Source organism: Notolabrus celidotus, chromosome 9, assembly GCF_009762535.1.
Source record: "Notolabrus celidotus isolate fNotCel1 chromosome 9, fNotCel1.pri, whole genome shotgun sequence".
NCBI classification, from domain to species: Eukaryota; Metazoa; Chordata; class Actinopteri; order Labriformes; family Labridae; genus Notolabrus; species Notolabrus celidotus.
This window is the reverse complement of record NC_048280.1, coordinates 12463285-12475525: the sequence shown is the minus strand read 5'-3', so window position 1 is coordinate 12475525 and position 12241 is coordinate 12463285. Positions and strand designations below refer to the sequence as shown.

The following is a 12241-nucleotide window of genomic DNA, read 5'->3' as shown; positions in this document are numbered from 1 at the left end:
TTTAATATAGAAAATTGTCTTATATAACGGAGCCTTAACAGGAGCCTTTGTGTGTGGAGTTTGTATGTCCTGCCTGTGCATGTGTGGGATCTCTCCGGATACTCCAGCTTCCTCCCACAGTCCAAAGACATGCTCGTTAGGTTAATTGGTCACTCTAAATTGCCTGTAGGTGTTGAGTTTGTGCATGGATGGTTGTTTGGGTTTGTAAGTTAACCCTGTGATAGGCTGGTGATCTGTACAGGGTGAACCCCACCTCTCGTCCAATGACAGCTAGCAACCCCCAAATAGGAAAAGTGGTATAGACAATGGATGATAACAGATCTTACCAGAAGACAAACCAGCACAGCCACTGTTATGGTTTGATTTGATAAACTAATAAGGAAAAATAAAACCTGGGAATGTAGGAGCTTCTTCAGTGTAGATCCAAAGAACAGATGAGAGGAATTATACAAACACTGGCCGAACACACACATACACACACACACACACACACATATACACAGTCACAGGATGGGACACACAGAGAAGACATGTCCATGCACAAATCCACACACAGACACATGAACGAGTGTGAACGTGTAGTGTGAGTCTCCCAGAGCCCCCATCTGTTAAAGCAGAAGTCCAGGTTTGTCTTAATGAGAAATAATGAGCCTTCACTAAACAACAACAGCTTGGACTGATTTCACCTCAACTTCACGTTTTATTAAAACGGCACGGACACTATTTCATTCTCTGAGTTACAAAATCTGTTTTTTTTCAAAAGGACCAATCATTTTAATTCATTACTTTCTTTGAAGACATTTTGATACTTCATAATCCTGTTCAACATTGAGCAGTGTAGGAAACATTTTACTCAGAAACTCATTCCAGTTAAATCTATTTTGACAACAGCAACTTCACTGCCAACTCCTGAATTAAGGCAATTCTGAGTACATATTTATCATATTAACATCTCTTATTGTTGTCGAGCACAAGCCAGGATTTCAACAATTTAGGAAGTCAGGACAAAGAAACATTCAGTGAATCTTGGATGGTTTTTCTAATCAATCATAACACAAGCTGTATTGTTACACCTCTAACAGCTGTCACGGCTTCCAGTGAAAACTATAACAATATGTGAATGTGTGAATGTGTGAATGTGTGTGTGGTCGTACAAAGAGCACCAGGCATCATGTCAGGGAATCCAACTGGCCTTGCACAGTTTCGAGCTGAAAGAGAGAGAAGACAAGGTTGAGTGTTTTGGGGGAAAAAGTAGTATACAAAGAAACACACACACACATAAAGGTAGGAAACAGGGAAGATAAGAGAGAGGGAGGCGGCAAATTGAATCAAAAGATGACGCAGACAGGCTGGCACATGGGTTTTGTAAGGCAATGTCTGCCAATCAGGATGAAATGGAACAAGAGAGCTAGGCAAAGAAACACCAAGACATGTATGCAATGTGACATGAGAGTAGTACAAACAGTTTTTTTTGCACACACACACACAGGCTCTCAAACACACTGGAAGATGACAGACCTTGTTGTAGAACTCAAGTAGCTCCTGGTGGTTAAAATCAACAAAGACATTTTCCGGAACCTGGAGAGAGAGAGAGGGAGAGAGAGAAATAGAGAGGGAGAGAGAGATCAGGTTTGAGACATGAGAGAAACTGGAACAATCAAAAAAAAGAAAAAGAAAGCCAAAAGTAGGAAATCAATGGGGCATAGGATACAAATGCAGCAATAACATAGTACATACAGAAAAAGGCCATGAGCAGGACTTTTTCTCCTACTTTCTATAACAACCTTCATTAATTATTGCTGTTCTCCAGCCAGTCCATACTGTCCTCTCAGTTTTATCCATCATAGAGTTTAAAAATACACTGAAGGCACAGTCAATGTTCATGATCACAAAGTAGTGAAAGCCATCACTATCTGTTTGGCTTAATCAGAAAAAAAGACAAAAGTTATTTGGCATGTAATATGATCACATGATTTTTTCCCCCACATAAATAAATACTAATATATAGCTAGATCTATAATATGATTACACTGCTTGATTTGAGGATAATCAAGATAATATCAGAATGTTTGATGATATAAAATACATATACAAAGATGTTTGTTGCAAATTAGGAAAATAATCTTTTTGTTCTTGTAAGTCAATAATGTTTAAATAATGTCATAATGTATAATGTCAAAAAACGTTTTAACCATTTAACAGCCACAGAGTATTAGAAGTGAGCAGTTACTAAAATGAGCTTAGCTTATTTTTTGTTGGGAGTCATAGGTGTTTCTGTTATTGAACACTGAGGTTTGTAACGGGAACTCAAAATATATTAGTCTAAGAGGTCCCCAAAGCATGTCTTCAAAGTTTCTTGCTCAAAAAAACACTTTGAAATCAGATTTTGGTATGCCTGTAAACCCCTCTTTTTCAGCCCTGCTCAAAACAGGCTGTTTTCTGTGTCTGTGCCTTTAAATGAGAATGAGCTCTCTGACCACGCCCCCTCAGGAAGTGGATGTGGCCTTGGCTCTCCAGCATGTTGATCTAATTTTTACATATTGGCTGAATATACACGGCTGCTCACAGACCTGCGTTACTTCAACCGTCTGAAGTTGATCCAGAATCTGATCCTGACGGAGAGGCGTCTGCAGCAGGATCTTTCTGAAGGATTGGTCACAGATTTAGTGTTTCTTGTTGTTTTATTTGTCAGTATGTCGACGTGTGTCTTGGTACACAGCTACGAACATGTAGCTATGCGGCTATGCTAACTAGTGCTAGCACTTTTCCATGAAAAATAAAAATCATCCACTAGATCTTCAAATCTGCAGACGTGGGGAGTAAAACCGACCTTTGTGTTTATTAAGACAGCCTACAACTAGCATGCCTCCCTCCTAAGATCCTTGTTAGCACACATTTGTGCAGGTAATGAAAAATGGAGGAGGAGTTGAGTTGTATTTTATACAGTCTATGGGCTGAACAAGCTCCAAGCTCTGGCTCCCGTTACAGACCGGATGTCAGTGTGACATATGAAAAACACTGAAAACTGAAACGGCTTGTTTCAGCACACATTTACAGAAAGGTGGAGAAATCAGAACAACCTGCATGTAGACATGCCAGGGACACATATTTCAGGTAGAGAACCATTAAAAAGTCGATTTTGCATGATGTGTCACCTTTAAAAGAAGTGGTGATGTCTCAAAACCATGAATGATTGAATGAATACATAAATTAATGAATAAATAAATGAATGAACAAATGAACACAAAACAAACGAACGGTTTCTGATTACAAAAAGAGTGTCTCTCCATCACTCTTTAGCAGAAACGGTAAGTACAAGACAGTCAAGGTATGATGTGATACGAAACGAAACAATACGACACGATACGATATGACATGACACCACACAAAGCCAAACAACACGGTACAATTCAATATGATCCGATCGATTCGATACAATACAACAAGACACGACACATTACGATCTGATTTGATGCAATCTGATTTGATATGATACAATTCAATACAGCATGAAAGGAAACAATATGATACCACACCACGCAATATGATACAACAATAGAAAATGCTATGATACGATACCATATGATCAATACCATACCATACCATGTAATTCAATGCAATGCGATGTGAAAGGATGCAACACAGTGTGATATAGTAAATTGGGACATAATAGGATATGATATGAAACAATGCAAAGCTATAGGATATGATGTTATAGAATACAATATGATAGAATAACAAGCGATGTGATGTGATGAGATGCAATGGGCATTCTATGTGTTGCTAACACATAGAAAAACATTGAAAACAAACAACAATCCACAGGGATGCACATAAATAACAACACAACAACACATCATAAAACGACTGCACCAGCCCCAAAACATTATGTCACACTTTGAGGAATGCACAAATGAGTTTATACTTGTGTTCAGTTTGCACTGGGGAACTGTGTTTTGTTTTCCAGACAGCAAGAGCTCATACTCAGAGTGGAGGATGTGAGATGGGTCAGACAATACTCTCTGCCCACGTCTGGGAACAGACTGCTCATATACTGAGTAGAGGGGTTGGTGTTTATTCCACCATAACCTGTCATGTCCTGTGAAGGAGCTGCTAAGCTTAGCTTCACACTACTTCAGGTCAACAATTTACCCTTGGAGTTAATTTGAGTTCTGTGCCCACATTTTTCATGACAAAAATGAAATGAAAAGAGAGAAGGTAATAAAGTCAGGGATTAAATCAATGTGAGTGTAAGTTAAGCTGCTTTTTTTTTTTAGCATTAATTTAATGTGGCAGGAACCTTGTGTCTTGTAAAACTGGAATTTGTAATTTAGATTTGTGAACACTGCTCCAACATGTTTTGGTTTTACAACAGTTTTCCCTTTAATAATGAATTCTGTGGCCGTACTTGAAAACTTATTCTCATTTTTCTCTCCTTTCTGAGAGAAGAGCGGCTTTAAACAGAAGCATGAAAACATGTGAAACCAAGAGCAACCATCAATTGACTGCCACCATCATCATCATCATGATCATCGTCATCAGAAACGCAGGCTGTACAATAACCCAACCCATCAGTGTTGACATAATGGCAAGACACTTTATGAACACATCAATCATTTATAAAATAGCTGTAATATGTGAAATGCTCTCTGGGCAGCCTTGAATGAAAAGGGCAGTCTTGCATCTGACAAAAGTGCACTTTTGTCGTCAGAAAGGATGGTGATAATAGCAGCAAACTTCTTCCACCAACTTGGAGGGTTAGGAGGAAAGAAAGAAAGATAAATGGAGGAGAAATGCACAGAAACAAACAGAAAGACACTAAAACCACATGAATTGTCTGATTGTACGCCACAGTAGCTTTCCTTCCTGCAGTTTGGTGCTTGGAGACTAAATGGTGCTCTGGGGCTCGAATCTAACTGACTGTCTGGTTGGTCGGTTTGTTGGGTGGGTGGTTGGGAAGAGGAGGCCATGTGTCACAGCAAATTAATGACAGAGATATTAATTAGGAGCAACGTTAAAAGTCCATAAAGCAGAGCACAGAGGGAAATGTTAGCTCTTATCTTTGCAGCTCCACAGCATGAGGAGAATGTAGGACAGCCTTGAATTCAGCTACAGCAGAGGGGGAGCACCATGGGGCAGACAGGTAATAAAACAAAGAATTAAAGTGTTGATGCCATGTGAGATACAATTAAAGAAATATGCACATCAAAGTAGTTCTACTAGGTTCAAAATTATTTCCCCAATAAACCAGGTTAATGCCAGGAAATGATTTGGTTTGAAATAAAAATTAGGCACACAGTTAAATTAGCTGAATGCTGACGCTCCCTGTGCTTCCAACAGCTCTGATCTAATTCTCAGTTCACACAGCTCAGTTCTTCGATTGATCTCCACCATGGAGAAGACTTTTATAATGAGAGGGAACCAGCGCTGTTTAATCACTTTATTTGGGTTGACGGTCTTTGAGTGTGTTTTGGGTCACAATAACTGCACGTTGGAAAACACAGACAGAAACACTTGACTGCTAAATTAACTCTCTCTATTATTGCAAGAGGTGAGACAGGGGGCAACCAAAAATGCAGTTTGAGAGATAAGATGTCTATCAAAAGTGTGCTACAATAACTTGAAGGCAACAACCCTGACTCTAACGCTTGGGGTTGAGGATGAAAGTGTGTTTTCTGCGTGTGTTGACGCTTATGAGAGTGGGGGAGTGACAGCGCATTGTGACGAGCACTTCCAGGTACAGCTGGATAGATGTGAGTATGTAACACATAGAAACAGTTTTGTTTTTAGAAGTAATGCATGTGTGTGTTTGTGTGTGTGTGTGTGTGTGTGTGTGTGTGTGTGTGTGTGTGTATGTGTGTGTGTGTGTGTGTGTGTGTGTGTGTGTGTGTGTGTGTAGCCCTTCCCATTGTTCCTCAGGGCTGAGATTTTGCCAGGCAGTCACCCACCAAGGCTCTGACAGATCTGGGCTAACACTAATGGGGATAAGATGTATCATCCTCGTCATCACAGCCCTTTACTACCAATATGAAAATATGCAAATATATACACACAAACATGGACACACACACACAAACACATGCACGCGCATGCATACTTCTTATCTGTCTTAGAGCCAAAACCCAGTGTGTCAGGATACAGACAACAGGATTAACCCATGGAGACAATCATTAATTCGCCTTCATCTGGTGTTCCATATGCACTACATGTTAGCACATCACTACTAAATAGGCTACACACTTTGGGAGATCCAATACGCAACACGGAATAAACCAACAAGAGGAAGAAAAAAAACACAAAGAAGAAATCTAGGAAACTTTGAAAAACTGCTAGAAAGTGGGACTACGTATTCTGTTGCAGCCCTCTGTGCAATCCTAATAACTTTCAACAAGGTTACTTGAATAATTCCCATGATGAGCCAACAGTGTGAGCAAGAGATAACTGTGGAAGAAGCTATACGTCTTTATGGATTACGTATGAAACATGTAGTATATAAATCTGTATGGATTATAGCATAAGCTCTCAAATAAGGGAAACCAAATAATTACAATTACTGAGTTATTGCAACTCATAGTTATTCTTTTCTTAGCCTTGTCTTTATTCCTATCTTTGTTAATTACACTGTAGTCATCAAGGCAGTCTCTTTAAACAAACACAGAGATAAGGTTGACCTATTTTTAAGATAGAAAAAATGTACTTCTTCCAAAAACGTAACATTATCAAATTACATTAAAGTTTAGACTGACTACTTGCCTCAACTGAGATCTAATATGGCCTCTTTCAGTGTAAAAGAGTTCAGTGTTATTTTGAAATCCAGAGGAAGATAAGTCTAAACAAGGTGGCAACCTACAATGCCAATGTGGAAGTGGAAAAAACTGCAGCTCCTCAAGTGTCCACTTGAGGCTGGATGCAAAAGCCAATTAATCCCTTTTAGGTCCCATGTTAAAATGCATAACTTAACAGAAAAATCAAACATGTTTGCAGCCTGATCAAAGAATAGCAATTTGGAGTATGTAGCTCATTTATTTACTCTTATACATTGTAAAGGGGGTGAATTTTTTAATATCCAATTTGATAAGGTGGTGGTGTCTGATAGGTGGTGCATATTGTAGCTTTTTGCCAGGAAGTTGAGAACCTGCCTCAGCTCCACCTTATTGAATGTTTCTCGGTAGAGCAAAAATTAGGTTGAGTCAACATTTCAAATATGGCGACCACCATCACAATGCTTCAAAACAACTTGTCAGAAACCAACGAGTGACGCCGCAGAGACTATATCCATGTTATGAACAGCTTATAATCTAAACTGAGTCATGTGTGGCTTTTATGGAAACAATGGCGTTATTTTGGTTTGGCACTCCCCTTTAGACTAGACTGAAAATGTTCAGAATAATTTGTACAGACACTCATGGTCCCCAGAGGGTAATGCAAACCAGCCTAATCTTTTAGCTAACTTTATGGATGAGATTGTTTGTGAGATATTTCAACACCTACTGGATAGTAAAGAAATCTTGCTGTTAATCAGTCTTTATTAATATAGTGCCAGTTGTAAACAAATTATATGTTAGGACATTGTAAATAAAGAGCAGGTCTAGGTCATACTCTTTATGTTATTCACGGATGGATCTCTCCATCCGTGAATAATCTCTCCTGACTCTAACAGCCTCAAGCTCTCCATAGCGTCTTCTCATGCAGGAAAATACATCCCTCTCCAAAAAATAGACTGGAAAACATATGGAACACCTTTCTCTGGCTCAGTCAGCAGCTTTCATCATATCAGCTGTTTAAAACAGCTGATAAAACATGTCACTAACATCACCGAAACCGCCTTCCTTTCACCTAAAAAACATCGCCCGACTCCGCCCACTACTCTCCTTCCCTGCAGCTGAAACCCTGATCCATGCTTTCATCACCTCCAGAATTGACTACTGTAACAGCATCCTATATGGCTCATTATCCAAAGTCCTCAATAAACTCCAGTACATCCAGAACTCAGCTGCCCATCTACTCACTCACTTCCGTTCCCGTGATCACATCACCACTGTCCTCCAAAACCTCCATTGTCTTCCTGTCCCCAAACGCATTCACTTCAAACTCCTCCTCCTGACTTACAAAGCCCTCCATCACCTGGCACCCTCCTATCTCACTGACCTGCTTCACCCTCACAACCCCTCTGTGCTCTCCCCTCCTCCAATGAAAACCTCCTCTCCCCACCCTGTAGGACCAAGCACCGAACCTGGGGTGACAGGGCTTACTCCATTGCTGCCCCCGCCCTCTGGAATTCCCTCCCCAAACACATACGCAACTCCACTGACGTACAAACATTCAAATCCCACCTCAAAACACACCTCTTCAGAACTGCTTTTAACTGTTAATGTTTTTATATCCACTGTGTTTCTATTTTGTTTCTTTTATTGTGTGCTATTTGTGAAGTGTCTTTGAGTTCTCTGAAAAGCGCTATATAAATAAAATGTATTATTAATATAGAATGCATACATTCATGGTCTTGAGTGAAATTTGGGGCTCGTGTCTTTTTTATCTTTTTCCGTCATCAGTGCTTTGATTTGTCTGCACATAGGACTGTTTCCTTTTACTGTCTTACAGCCTGAAGGCTCAATGCAGTAATAGCGATAAGTGACGTCCTTTTTTTTGATCTGTGTCAATTGATGCTCCAATTGATGCAATGCAGACATTAGACGAGGCCACAGTAACAGCAGCATCTGGAAACAGAATAAGTGCCTAAAGCCTCCAAAGTATCTCCTCTGGTGTCTTCAAATGAACAACCTGTTACTGCTACATTCATGTTCAGAGGAATCCCATTTTAGGACTCTAAGCTTCAGGAGGTTTTCTGTTCCAGGCTCAGCGAAGCAGTGTTTTTTTCCCCAATTGAAAAGAGAACGACAGATTCAACAAGTGGTGCTTTTATCCCATCAAGTGGCTAGTAGTGTCAGTGATGACAGCTTATATAAGACCATGGTGTACAGCATCAGGCAGAGGTTTCTCATACAACAAGATAGCAGTATGAATGGGGCTAGTTGGATGCAAATGGGCACTTTTCATGACTCATTTGCATCAATGCAATAAAAAATAGCTCAGACTTAAAGCACTTGTACAAGCAGTGTTTTTCTTTCAGAAGCAGCATTTATTACCTTTCATTGATTGAGGGGAGGTGAGACATTGGTTTGCAAGAAATGAGCAGAATAGTGAAAGAAAGAAAAAGAAGAGCGTTTGTAAACATGACAGAAAACGAGAGCCTTAGTCGCAAAATGAAAAATATGATATCCCGAGAGAGCTTTCATTGCAACAAACAACTAAAGGCATATCAAACATCACCTCTAAAGAATTCACTGACAGAGAGAATTTGTCTTCAATCCAGTGGTGTATCTTCAAACACAATATAACATCAAAGCTGTCTATAAATTCACACAGAAAGAAGAAGTGTCTGCATGAAACTGTCTGCAGGCTGAAGTCATCTTAAAATATGAACGCCAAAGACCGTACCAGGCAGACATGGAGCTAAGAGAACCAAGACTCAAGTGTCGACAGCAAGTGCCAATCAATCTTCTGCAGAATTTGAAATGTGTAAGCCGTGAGGGTTTGTGTGGTCTTGTAGAGAGGCTGATAAGTTTCTGAGCTGTACTTTACATGTGCATTAAAAGGAATGTGTAGATTAGCATTTTATAATTCAATTACTGTCATCTTCTCATTATAAGTCTCATTACATAAAAGAATATGTGTCAAAAATAATTAACTCTTTTCAGGTTGTTTTTATTTTAATTAATCTAAATGAATTCCTGTTTTTTTCACATTTCCTCTTATATCTTCTCTGCTGCATCTTTCTTCTGTCCTGAAAGTCCTATAGAAGCCTTTTCTTGCTTGCTTCCTGCATAGGTGATGCAGACTATTTTTTTTTTTTATAGAAGCTGTTAATCCCTTATTTTGTCTGTACAGGCTGTTTCTCCTTGTAGAGAGAAGCAGCAGTGATCTTAACAGCCCTGCACAGAGATGATGTAAGCCGATATGTTGGTGTGGTTGTTTTACAGCGAAGAAGCAGACAGGAGATAAAATCAGGGTCTAGAAAGACCAGTTTGAGTGGTTAAATATGGAGATAAGCGAAACAGAGGGAAGTGCTGCTATGCTAACATCTTTCAGGAATTTAAACTTGCATTATGTTGTGTGGGTGTGTCAGCAGAAAGTTGTCCCATTGTGTTCCAGTTAATTTTTTTGTTCAACTTGTTTGCCAGATTTAAAATTTTTTGTCACTGTCTCCTGTGCTGTGTGTGCATGCACCAATGAATTTTATTAGAACGTGTGTGTGGCATGTGCAATACTTATAGGTGTTTAATAAGTCACTCGTATGTCACACTTGGCTGCATTTCAGTACCAAGCAATGCTGCAGTTTCTCTTTGGCAACTTTTTGATCAGCTAGTCCAGACATTGGATAGTGCTCATTTCTCAAAGAGTCTATAATATAAAACAGCTTTCTCCAAAAGTCACGTTCAGCTCGGAAGTTGCCAAATTTGGAATGTTTCCACAAAGTAATCAAGTCACATAATTTATCATAAAATAATTGTATACTTGGCCACCCATCTGCAATGTATGTAGGGGTGTAACGATTCATCTACTGCATTGATGTATCCATTTACATTCCTATGATCCGACTACATCGATCTGTGCTCAGCAAGTTGGCCTTCCGGACGACTTATATTTCGATCTAACATCGTTTTAAAAGGTAATAAATTCATTGTATCGATACCAGGAAATAACACATTGGATTTAAGCATGGCAGACTTCATCTGGATGTGTTTTTTTTTTTTGCACTTTTAATGACAAAGACATTAAACGTTACTCAATTCAGGCTGCCCATCTGTGACATCATCACCACACGCAAGCAGACAACAAAACATAGCATGGCGGATGCAAGCGACAACCTCCGTCAAAAAATATGAGTCCAATGTGGAAGTGTTAAAAGCTGCAGTTCATCGAGGATCTGCTTGAGGCTGGCTCCGGAAGTACCGGAAGTCACATACACATGAATGGGAAAAAGACGATCTTTGCAGCAGAAATAAACATGTTTATAGCCTGGTACAAAAGACAAGTGTGGTCTGGATAGCTCATTTCTCAATCGTCTCTCTCTCTCTCACTGTGAGGGGGGTGAATTTTCTTCTAATGCGGCAATTTCGAAGATATTGAGATTACGAGTCTTCCAATGAGAGGCACAGCTGACTGTGGGAACACTGCAGCTGTTGGCTAGGAGGCTCAAACTCCACCTCTTTACGTCACACTGGCTAGACAGAAGCAATATGGCTGCTGCCGACAATTTGCCTCGAACAGCGCTTCAGAAACAGATGGGTGACGTCACAGATACTACGTCCATATTTTATACAGTCTATGGGTGGATGGCAGAGGAGAAGTCGGCGAGCAAGAAATGATCAAGCCACCATTGCGGTCCAGTGTGTGGAAACACTTTGGCTTTTGGAAGAGGGAGATGTTCTAAATAAGTCGCTCGCTGTTTGTAGGATATGTCAAGGTCAAGTGAAGTACCACGGCAATACCACAAATCTATCCAACCACCTACTAAGGCGCCCTTTATCTCACAGTCACACTGGTTTCATTTTTGGCGAAAAAGTTACTGAATCGATTTCAAGACACTGAATCGTATCGTTCTAATTGAACCAATATCGGCAACCACGAATCATGATACGAATGGAATCATTGTTAAAAAGAATTGTTACATCCCTAAATGTATGACATTGGTCAAACTGGCCTGTGTATTCAAGTTGAAGTGGATTAATGTAGCATTATTATTCTGTTTGGATTTCAAAAAGATTGTAATAAGATACTAAAATGAGATGTTAAGGCAGCTATAGTTTGTTAGAAAATCCAGCCAGAAACAGCACAGGGATAAAATGAGATTCATACTGCTTCCTTGTACAAAGAGTTGCTCCTGTTGATGAAATGTTATGCAATCCTAAGAATCGTGGCGTTTTCTAAGAATATGTTCTTAAAGCCTAGATTAAATCCCAGTAAAGATAAAGGTTATTCATACAGCATCTTGGCCCTTAAGTGAGCTCCTAGAGTGAAAAACTGTTATTGTCAGTGAGGAGGACTTTTAAGAGGCTCAAGCGTTCCTCAAGCTGAGGGGGGGACGGTGAGAAAGGCGATATGCTCTCCACACACTGAATGACAGTGGGCTAATTAAATGCTATACATACCAGATCATGCAGAGACCATGTCTCTAATC

At 39.8% G+C, this 12241-nt stretch overlaps 1 protein-coding gene across 1 annotated transcript in view; it reads right to left on the bottom strand.

The window, feature by feature from the left end:
• Positions 1–671: 671 nt before the first annotated feature.
• commd10 (COMM domain containing 10) overlaps positions 672–12241 on the bottom strand; it is an 85935-nt gene continuing 74365 nt past the window's right edge. Inside the window, exons 6-7 of the mRNA XM_034691022.1 lie at positions 1519–1578; positions 672–1208 (exon numbers count right to left, since the gene is read on the bottom strand). Coding sequence (XP_034546913.1) covers positions 1170–1208; positions 1519–1578 — 99 coding nt within the window. The 3' untranslated portion in view covers positions 672–1169. The remainder of the gene's footprint in view (positions 1209–1518; positions 1579–12241) is intronic.